We start from the raw sequence: 11,518 nt of genomic DNA on the forward strand, positions 1-11,518 counted from the left end.
CCGAAAGAGTATTGAATCAGAATTTTTTAGTTTTAAAATATAAAGTATAAAAAAATGAATACTGAACTTGAAACTTAAGTTGTGATGAAAACTTTAATTTAGTATTTGTCCTATTTATAAAATTCTCAGCGGTAATTCTCATTCACTTTCTATTATATGAGATGCTTTACCCCTTTTTTAATGTTCTCAACATATTTTTGTCATTTATCATTTATTTATAAATAAATAAAAAATTAAAAAAGAAAAAGAATAGGAACATTCTCGAAAAAGGAAAAAAAAAAAAAACGACATGTTTATTTCATAGTACACTACAATGCCACGGGACAAAGGCAATGAGGAAGGTACTCCTTCGGTCCCATATTTAAGACCGGGAGAGTACCACACAACAAAAATATGTACAGGAACTATATAATATGCTACAGTATATACGGGTTGCCTCTTCCCTGAAATTAATACTACACATGGAGGGTCAAGGCTTTAGTTGTGAAGAGAGGTCATCATTGAAGATCAGGTTCACCACAGAAGGCATCTGGTTCAAAGGATTTTGCAGAATCATCATTGTAAACACCAGGTATCACCCGAACTCCAGCCTCTTTCGATGTTAGATACGAGTTATTTTGGTTCCCATCAATGTTGACCAGGATAAGAACGAATGCAAATAATAATGTAGCCAGACTGACCAAAGTAAGTTTCAATCTGCTAAGCGCAGGCTTAACCTTCCACACAAACAGAATATAACGACAGAGTCAGTCGAGCATCATGCAGCAAAAGATCATCGCTTTGATGACAGAAATGCAAATAAAGATGGTTACTTTCTCATTTCTCCAGAAGAACAGAAATAATAATAGCAGCAATAATAACAGCAGATTTTAAGCTCTTTTAGGATTTCAGAAGGAAAAGCAATATGCCAAGAGATTACTAAGAACTATAGTTCCAGATCAGAGAACACACTCTGCACCTGCATCAACTCTCAAAACATCAGCACTACAGTCTGCAGATCCATCATTTCCGCACTGCCTTGTTGATTGTTACCCTCGGTTCTTGTTTTCTTTTGTTTGTTTGTTTTACAAAGAAGAAAAGAACAGGATAAGGGTCAAAACTAGACACATCAAATCCTCCCGACACTTGACACCAAAAGAGTATAGCCTAAACTAGGAATGTTGGCGGTTAGTTGTTACTTGAACACATGACTGCGGTAACACGAAGCTACAAATCTTGCAGTTATATGGAATTCACAACCTTCTGCAGTTTGAAGTGAAAAAACGATACCTAAGTCCTAATTAAGAAATTCTTGCGTATCAATATATCATGAATGTTATGGCTAACATCGTGATTCCACTTGTAAAATACTACCAATACACTATCTCTCGTAACAAATCTATACAGACAAAGTGAGAAACAAAAAATGCCAGAACAGTCGATGTTACTTAGCTCATGGTTAACAGAGTCTAAAGCAATAAAAAGAATGGATCATGCGCAGGAGCCCGAATTACATGTATAAAACTACTCACAGTGTATGATCCTAGGAGGCGGTCACGTGCCAAAATTTCACCAGTCTTCACCCATATCTGTTGAGAAAAAACTTGCTTTAAAGCATCAGTCATATTAAACTGGATAAAGAACCAGAACTTACAGCCTGAAGAATTCATACTTTTCACTAACAGCATATAATCAGTAGGGCATAACTGGAAGAAAATAGTGTGGTAAAACAAGGACAAAGATGCAGGGGCAATTGCACCTGTCTCGTATTCATGGCAATGGCTGATTGATTATGGCTACCTGTACAATGCTTAAAGTTGACTCAGTATTCAGCTTGTATAGAAAGTGTGAATTTCAGATCTACGAGAGATGATGAACAAGCACTCAATAGGGGAAAGGACATAATGAGGTTACTTATTCGGTTATTCCCATGAATCTACTCAAGTTTGCATTATTTTGAAACTATTCCTGAACATATCAGTTAAGGCACCAACAATAATCTCAAAACTGGAATTTCTAAGAAGAATTCAATAGAATAATACAGGAAAAAGCCGAAAATCCTATTTTCGCATCTTCGAATAATTACATTAGGGCACCCTCCTCGTAGTTTGGGTGGATGACTCATGCAAGAAACACGCTAAAGCACCGAATTATAGCTCACGGGACAGCTTGAAAGAAGTTGGAAAAGTCATTTCACCGTATAGAAATTTCACCATTGAAACCAGAACCTTCGATAAACAATTGAGATTAACTGCCCACGGTAAGAAATCATAACACTGAATTCTGATTCATTAAGATTTTCAGTTTTTCCAAGAGAATGCTAAAACATTTACAAAGAATAAAAATGTACCTGGCCATCGTACCATCCCGTCTCCTCATCTGCAAAATGAAGAGATGTTGTGAGAGAAGAGCTATATTTTCTTCCATATACATGGGTTCATTTATTCCTTTACAGAAATCGACAATTTTGTTTTTGAGAGGTGCTAGACAGAGAACAAAGAGTATACATTCGACGGTGGCGCTGAGCAGGCGATTGCCGATATAAGCCCAGCCCAGATACATTCTGACGACCGCAAGAATCACCGCAAAGACCCCACTAGAAGTAGCACATAAAATTCGCTTCAAGGGCTCCGATTCAGCCCCAACAGAGCCAAACCAAGAAACTGGGAGTCCGATAAAGAGCGCAAAAGAAGCGCCGGTGACGAATAGACGAGAAGTGTACTCAACAACATCGCCAGCAGCCCATGAAAAGGGGAAGGAAGTCGATAGGGACTGGTACTCGTTTATGGGCTGCTGGTCATGGGGAACAGGGCACTCTGTCTCAGATGGGGAGTTGCTCTCGTTTCTGAAAGACGACCGTCTGCGAATCAAACCTTTGTTGTGATACCTGTGGGAGTGAAGAAGCTGGAACTGGCGATTTGTGAATGGAGCTGGGGAAATGAATTCTGATGCCAAGGCAAATATGGGTCTTGGCAGATGGGAAGCTAGTCTTGGACGACTCGGTGATATACGAAAGACTGTGGCCATTGCGGTAGAGAGAACTTCGCAGTCTGCCATGCCAATACCTCGTCCCTCCCTCCTTTCGCTCCTCGCCAATATCCAGATTTTTTCAATATTCTATTCTGTCTATGTTAATTATGACTAATTAAACCTGAAATTGGATTTTTTTTTTGGGGCCAAATCTGAAATTTGATTGACTGATACTCCCTCCGTTCTTTATTATAAGAGACGAATAACCGAATTATGTTGTTTAAAAAAATAGTTAAAATTAGTTAAGAATAATCAATATGTAAAAAATATAATTTTTTTTAAAAAATGTCCTCATTAATAAGGAGAAAGAACATGAGAGAGAACAATGGTAAATTATTAAAAAAAAGAGAAGTGGAAAGGAGGGAGAGTGTGAGTTGGAGACAATAAATATGGGTAAAATAAGAAATCAATACAAAAAAGTAGAGAAACTTTTAAGTGTCTCTTATATATAGAAACATGCCATAAGCATTAAATGTCTCTTATAATAAAGAACAGGGGAATATATTTTTGTGATGTGTGTAGGGTTAAAGGCATTTTTAGCGTGAGGTTTTTCGGCAGCCTAACTAGTGTCCAAGTGTATCAATTAATTGAAGCAGCGGAGCCTTTAATGTTTTCCTTTCATTTCTTTTTTCTTTTTCCCTTTTAGGGTTCGTTTGGATCAGCAATTGAAAAAGTAGCTTATAGAGAAGTGAAATTGGAAAAAGCTAAATTAGATAAGCTGAATTGTGTTTGGATTAGAGTTCAGAAAAGCTAGATTGCAAAAGTGAGATTGGTAAAAGGTTGTTTGGATTATGATTGAGTAAAAGTAAGTTTGGTTGTAAAATGACCAAAATAGATATGAGTTTTAATAAATAATGAAATATGATTAAAAAAATAATTCACATAATACAATGAAATTAAAATAATTTAATATGAAGAAGTCATAAAAAATATTTTAAATATAAAGTGAAACATGAAAAAATAAAAGTATATTTTTAGGAGCATATTTAAAAATAAAAATATATTTCTAACTTATTCATTACTTTCAACTAATTTTAATTGATTTTTATTATCTACAAATTAGTTATTTGAGGCTTATAGTAAGAACCAAAAGAGGTAATAAATTTCTTAACTTTTTCTCTCTCCATATTTCAAAAGCCATAAGTCATAAGCTATAAGTCATAAGCTGTTAATTTTAGCTTATAACTTATTGTAGCTTTTCAGACAAAAGCCCGATTGCAAAATAGTTGATCCAAACAGACCCAATTTTGTCAATCGAGCTTATAGAGCTTATAAGCTGCTTATAAACTCCAAATAAGTGATGCCAAACAGGCACATATTCCTTTCAACCGTTCTTGGTCCATGTGGCATTAATATGTACTCCATCCAGTAGAAACACGCCACCTCAACTTATTTTGATCCTACGTGTCATCCAAAAGCGGGGCCTCTTGTTTTACCCGTCTCTTCCTCACCGAGAAAACTATGGCCCAAGATCGTAAATGAATCAGACGAATGGGTTCAGAAGCAAATTTTCTTCAAGCCAGTGATCAAGACTCGGCATGGGTTGATCGAATAGGGGGGTTGGTCCGTACAATGGATTCAGTTTACATCACGCAATCGGCCAAAATCGGCGGCTCATCGTTTGATCCCACCGGAAACAAGAGATAGTGCAACTTACCTTTTAACCATGAGAGAACATGCCATATCACTTTCAACCGACAGACCAACCAAAGCCGTCAGAAGTATGTTCGAACATCAATGCCATATCAGACGGAACCAAAATGACCGTTGATTTGTCGACGGCGTGATAACTGCCATTGATGAGTCCCAAGACTGGCGGCCGCGCCGCCGACGGAAATATGTGAATGATTGTGTTATGAGCACAGATTCAAAAGATAACTCATTTCAAAAGATTAACCCACTAGGCGAGACAGCCTTTCACGCTTGTAAACTTCTCTTCTCTTTGTAAGACTCCCCACTATGAAACTTATAATAGACTGCTTAGAAGCAAGAAAACTTGGGAAAGAAGATTCTGATCATTTGAAGTTAGGTCTAGCTCCTTAAGCAAGATAATAACAAACAAGCATTTACTGCGAATACAAATGTAAAGGGAATAATTTCCCAAGCAAATCCAGCTGAGCAGCAAATACGCCGAATATACAAATGCTTTCTTCATTTCGAGATTTCTGTTTACATTTCCACTTGAACCGCAAAGATCACATGTTAACAATTCCAAACTCCAAATAGGTCCTCTACATACAAATTATAATGAACAATTTTGTACCGTTTATTTTCTTTTGCCTATTTCTCTCCTCACCCCTCTTTTTCTGGTGGATTATTCAGTTGTCCCTGCTCCTTTTTTCCTTGGACAACTTGTCGGCCCTACTCTAACTCATGCTTTATAAAACTGACTATAGATACAATTGCTGTCAAGTTCTCCCCCCCAAAAATATAAAGTTTGTTTTTTTTTATTTTAAATACAATTTTGATACTGAACTGTGAAAACCAAACTTCAACCGCACTAATGCAGGTAGTTGGAACGGTTTTTACCGTGCTCTGATGGTTGTTTGCGCCTACCGCTTTGAATGAGCCTTACACTTCCCAGTTCAGCAATCTCCTCATATGTCAATAGGTAAAATCTTTAGCTGCTCTCCATGTTGGCATCCCAGCTAGAGGCAGGCTGATAAGCTCTTAATCCGTTTTCTTGTTTTAATTTGAAAGCACAAAACGTTGAAAGCTTTAGCTGCTCCGGATCTCTGAACCAAGCAACAACTATCATCTCAATAATTTGGTACTATGGCCAACTTCATTTGGTTTTTCAGTCGAATCTGTTCTAACAACCAGGCGCCGAAGGTGGCGGAGACGAGACATGATCTGTGAGAATGATGGTCGCAAGTGTGGCTCCCTGCATGACAAGCAGCCCAGATCTAATAAAAAAAAGCAGGATCCACTATTGACACATCATTATATGCATGCAAATCAATATACAATCCTGAACTACAATAACGCATCTGTGAATTATTATCAGATTTGATTATAGAACACGAATATATAAACACATATACATAAACCCAGAACTAGAATCACACTAGTGCGAGCCCGCCCTCAATTTTTCCAGCATCAAAGGAATGCCTAGAATATAAATTCTCTAAAGCTTTCAGGTTTAAGTATTATGAGCCCCATGGTCAGCATTCAGATGTCATGAAAGAAAAAGGGGGAGAGTGGATACTAGCTGTATGTCGGAACCCAACTTCCAATATTACAAATGCAGAACAAGCAGAGAATTTCAAATGTAAAAGTTGGAACCAAGAGATAAGACATCGCCCGTAGGGTTTCATGAGGAGTTTGAATTCAAGCTCAAATGAAACGTTCTGCATTGCTAGTAAATAAGTCTATAATCAATGTGATGCTATAAGAAAACATATGCCGAAGACTAGTACTAACGTTTGCCAACAATCACATATAATTTGTGCTACTACTGGATCAACATCCTCTGGAATTTCAAGCCGTCTATTTTGAAACCCGACAGCTCCAACAACCTGCATTGGGTTCAACCCCTTCCATGGGATCCTCGTGGTAGCCAACTCCCACAAAATCACACCAAAACTATATACATCACACCTGCAAGGCAGCAAACTAAACTGCTAAGTGCTGCATATAGACAAAGGCTGTCATGGAGGAGCGCACACAGATTCACATCTAACTTACTTCTCATTGGCTGGCTCATTTCTTAAGACTTCTGGAGCCATCCACTCAGGCTGCAGTCAAATAAGAATTTAGTTCCATTTTATATTAAAACCAAAAACAGGTCAGAGATGCATGAACTAGAAGGGTATTCACAGAGTTTATTCAAAACCATTTAACCATCAAAATTTACCGTTCCAGCAGTAGACTTTGAAGACAAAAAGGTATGGTGCTTCAAGCGGGACAAGCCAAAATCACAGACCTGTTAAGAGACAGAAACGTCATATATAATATAACACCAGATAAGCAGAAAAACAAAATACCATCACAGTTCATCTATTTTTAACAAAATATTAATCATAAGGGGAAACAAATTGTCCGCTATAAATCCTTGCAGAGTATGAAGAGGTATTGTCGCATGCCAGACACGTACCAAAAACAGAATCTTACAACGTGAGACAGTTTAGGTATCAGCATTGAAATGATAAATTTTCACACTAGTCACTAATCAAGCGCCATAGCAAGCAATAATCACGCACGTTTTAAGTTAAAACATGGCATACACAGCTTGGGAAATTTTCATATACATCTCCAGAAGAATATTTACCCATTCCAACATGCATAAAAATAAACAGCTTCATGTTGGTATGCAAATATATGAAATGGAATCGTATAATTGACTTAATTCTAGTTCTCATCAGGTATTCACTTATTTGCCAGTGTATGCATCTATTTGACTTGCCCAATTGACCCTTTTATAACCTTACTTTTTGTATGTCGGTTGAATGTTTCCTGGTTTTGATTTTCTTGTTCATGCATTACCTTTACCATGTTAACCTATGACATGTCAGGCCCTGAGTTTTTACAGTTTACTTTGTCGCCAATTCTGTCTCATGTCCAGGATAGCAAACAAATGCAACTTCTATATAAAATTAAGGGTTAATGAGCCAAATTCTATCACTATGTCTCAGAACTTACACATTTCATATTTGTTCGATTTTTCCATTATTAGGTCCAACAAATTTGTCAATGATGACATGGAAATGGCTTCCATCAGTCCACCCTCATTATTTTAGATTTTCACTTTACAGCTTTAGTTTTCTTTGGTATTTATTTACAATGGAATGAAGTAAATTTCTCAATGAAAAGTTTCAATAAGAGTACCTTAACAACCCAATGTTTGTCAACAAGAAGATTTGGAGACTTCAAATCCCGATGGACAATGGGAGGATGGCTTGTGTGCAAGTAATTCATTCCCTTAGCCTAGAAGATACAGTAAAGATTTCTCACATAAAAAACAAAAGATGTATATAAATCAAATGAAAATAAGTTAAATTTTTTCTACTCATACCACATCAAAAGCCATACGCAACCGTCTCTTCTCTTCAAGTCGAAAATTGGGTCGGTGTAATAGCCTATATAGACTTCCTCTGTACACCATGTCATAAACGTGCTTTAGAGAACAAAATATAGAGAAATCAATTAATCAGATGATTTGATGACAGAGAATAAGTTGGATGTTCTCAGATAATAGAAAAACAACATAATAAAAGCACAGCTGTCCAGAGATAAGTAAGACTCACTTCTCATCATTCAACCTGCCTACCCACTATAATAAGTCATTTAAAGCGTAAAACAAAAATTAACCTTGGGAGAAACTCTGTCAAGATAGAGGAATGTGGGGGTCGGGTAATTGCTCCCATGAAGAGCACAACATTAGGATGCCGCAGTCTCAACATTATCTCAACCTGAAGGTAAAAAAATGCAATGTACGGGGATAAATTTGTGTGTGTGTATATGAAAACATTGATGAAATGCACATAAAGTCAGTTGCTCACTTCCGATTTAAACTGAGCCAATGCATCACCAGAGAAATCTTGGTCTAGAAACTTCTTCACAGCCACTTCCTGTAATGTTAAAGCATTCATGAAAAAAAATACGCAAGATCATGCACGGTGGTAACAAGTGCAGTACCATTAGTGCTTCACAGGGACATAGAAACAGGGTGAGGGAGGACTTACGGTGCCTTTCAAGTCAGCATGATAGACCTCACCATAGGAACCTAAATTCATGATACTTGTATGAGTTAAAAAGAAGTAAACTAACAGATTTGGGAAAAAGGACACAAATTTCCAGCTAGCCATTATAGGATCGTCATAAAACAATGCCTAAATGCTAAGGTTCATTGATCAAACTACAACTAGACGGTAGCATTTTAACAGGCCATCAACAATTTGTTGCTTATCTCATTTAGGGTATAGGCAGGAGTTCATTATCTGGATACATAGAATCCATGGTTTTGGGGTGAAATAAAAATTGGAAGACCATTTATAAGGCAGAGGAAGATACAACACAAATCTAGCATATTTCAATAATGAGAAACTTACCAATACCAATTCGCTCACCAATTTGAAGATCCTCCCATTGAATCTCCCATTCTACGCCCTCACCTAGAACTGCATTAACTTTATCACTTTTGCCATCATATTTAGTGTGATCTCCATTAGCTGTTTCATTTAATTGGACAGCAGAAGCCTTATCCAATTCAGTGTCATTAAAAGCCTCTACAGCCTTATTATTAAGAAGATTTTCATCATCGTCGCAAACAAAGTTAACCCCTCTTTGTCTTTTGCAAGACACAGCTGCTCTGGGCAAGGACGACTCAAGAAATTGCTCTTCATGCTTCTGATGAGCATTGGATGAAGCGCTTTCTATGTCTAATGCTTCTAGCTGCTCCAGTTCTTCAATTCCATTACAGAAAGTATCTGGCACCTTCCTCGCATTATCACTGGTAGAGCACACCCCTTGAGGGGATTTGACAGACTTTTCACAGCTTGATAACAACTTATCTGGATCAGCTTGGACAGAATTTTTGACAATTTTTTCAGTAACCTGAGGAAAATCTTCAAACACTTTATCTTGAGCTGTATTTTGTGTATTAATATGTGAAAAGAGATCCGATGAAGGTAGTGCATAATTTTCTAATTGAACAATGTGTAAGTTTTGAGCAAAATCTGGGCCTGTTGATACATCTTTCGCTTGCTTTTTTCCTGCTGGTGATGCTTTTGCACCTGAAGAGCTTTCACCTGATTTATGCAGTGACTGAAGATGATTCCCAAATTTATGCTCAGACCTCTCTGCTTGATTCATTCCAACAGAATTCCTTTCAACTGGTATTTTTTTACTGCCAACATTTATTAATTCTTCTGGCCAAGCGGTGCCTACCGCTGAACATCTTCCAGAAACTGCCAGCATTCTACTTCCGTCATCTAACATCAAATGTGCGTCTTTTGATACCTCCACAATATCTGTACAGCTCCTTACAGGAAAACTGTAGTTTTGAAGCTGACTGCTGGGTATTTCGGCAGGAATAAGAGCACCAGGAGCACCCATCAGATCAATAATGAATTCACTGCATCAGTTTTACAAATAAATAACACTGAGTACTTTCCAATGTACATGCAAGATCAGTGGACTTGTTTTAACATTGTGCCTCATATGGTAGGAGCCAAAAAAACCAAGAAATGTAAGACGCATGGATTGTGATCCAATTTATTCTCTTAAAAGTTAAGTTTACATAGAGCACCTTATTGAAATTAGAGCATCCAAAAGGCATAGAGTGCTATTAATGTACCTTTATACAATACCCACCAGTTTGCAATATATAATTTATCTCCCACAAGTCACAGCATAAACCAAATTCACCACATGAGTTCTATCCATGCTAGAGAGCCAAATTCTCTAGCACACCATGATGATAAAGTGAGATAATGCATTTTTAACTCAACAATAAATCCAAATAGGCGTCACTTAGACTAGTGGCTTGCCCTTTTCCATTAAAAAAAAAAAACTATTGTTTGTATCGCTTTAAATATGCATAGAAGGAGGTAAGGAGATTGTATCGGACAAGACCCACACCCCAAAGATCCCCAAACAACATTAATATAGAAGATACGCGGCTGACCAAAGCTGCACTGAGCAAGCTTAAAAGTAGGGAACTAAAACTTTACCAAAAGAACATTACCTCCCATCATCAGCTTTGATCAAATTCACAGCTCCATCATCAGTTCCAGTGTAGTAACTCCCTTTGACCAGCAAACAGGGAACATTAATTCTATCTGAAAGTACCTAAGCACCCAGAAGAATGACATGAATAGCTTCAGATGAATGTCAACATTGAGGGTAATGCTTCTTAAAAGACAAACGGGGAAAATTCATTTTAGCTTTCTGTATATAGCTCACATAATAAAATCGGAAATGTAAATGCTACACTCAAGGTTGCTTTATTATTTTCCGTCAGGTTAAAAGAAAATCATCACCGTCTTCAGAGCCCACATATAATAATCATGCGACCATTATCACAACTAGCACTTGACAAACAGATCATGCTAAATGGGCCGCCATCCCACTCCATATTGAATAAATGCATCCGAATACACTGGAATGATGATTAGAAGACACAAAAGATTCTATCTCAAGCAGTTAAGTGTTTATTGCCAAAACGAAAAAAGAAAATGAGTCATGTGTGTCCATTTGGAAAGCCAATTAAATGAGAAATTGAAACATATTACAACCTTGAAAAGTAGGGCACGGTGACGTGAAAGTCCAACATCAAGACAGCCAATGGGAAGAACACTGGTTCTTAATGAATTTCTTAACTCACGGCTCCTCATGGTCCACCTTTTCAAAATTTCATCAGCATCACCAACTGGACCACCCATTCTATTAACCACAATGTCAGCAAGTTTCTGAAGTAGGCCACTTAAGATTAGTCCCTGTTCAGAAAAGTGGAAGTTCTTTAATAATTTATAGGCTTTTTTCTCAAGCTGCTTCAGCTCATTATCAA

At 37.3% G+C, this 11,518-nt stretch overlaps 2 protein-coding genes across 3 annotated transcripts; both read right to left on the reverse strand.

The window, feature by feature from the left end:
- Window positions 1-261: 261 nt before the first annotated feature.
- On the reverse strand, window positions 262-3,111 carry LOC114751612 (uncharacterized protein ycf36). 2 transcript variants are annotated; one of them, XM_028940275.1, is made up of 5 exons: window positions 2,487-3,111; window positions 2,330-2,358; window positions 1,512-1,568; window positions 959-1,048; window positions 631-716 (listed from the first exon to the last, which is right to left on the reverse strand). In XM_028940275.1, exons 1-4 carry the CDS (start codon window positions 3,034-3,036, stop codon window positions 971-973), a joined length of 714 nt encoding a protein of 237 aa, XP_028796108.1. In that variant the 5' UTR covers window positions 3,037-3,111; the 3' UTR covers window positions 631-716; window positions 959-970. The 2 variants fall into 2 exon arrangements, with proteins under 2 accessions (XP_028796107.1, XP_028796108.1); XM_028940274.1 differs by lacking the exon at window positions 959-1,048 and having other exon boundaries at window positions 262-716; window positions 2,487-3,106.
- Window positions 3,112-5,144: 2,033 nt separating this feature from the next.
- LOC114751606 (probable serine/threonine-protein kinase SIS8) lies at window positions 5,145-11,518 on the reverse strand (the record flags this gene model as incomplete). The annotated part of the gene is given in 12 exon segments (XM_028940266.1): window positions 5,145-5,893; window positions 6,433-6,609; window positions 6,697-6,746; window positions 6,866-6,934; window positions 7,837-7,935; window positions 8,024-8,102; window positions 8,320-8,420; window positions 8,511-8,579; window positions 8,694-8,734; window positions 9,060-10,084; window positions 10,697-10,800; window positions 11,247-11,518. Coding segments are annotated over 12 exon segments (2,216 nt in total), but the record flags the coding sequence as incomplete, so codon positions are not given.

The sequence above is a fragment of the Neltuma alba genome, unplaced genomic scaffold, assembly GCF_004799145.2.
Source record: "Neltuma alba isolate B1F8T4 unplaced genomic scaffold, ASM479914v2 tig00006987_pilon, whole genome shotgun sequence".
NCBI classification, from domain to species: Eukaryota; Viridiplantae; Streptophyta; class Magnoliopsida; order Fabales; family Fabaceae; genus Neltuma; species Neltuma alba.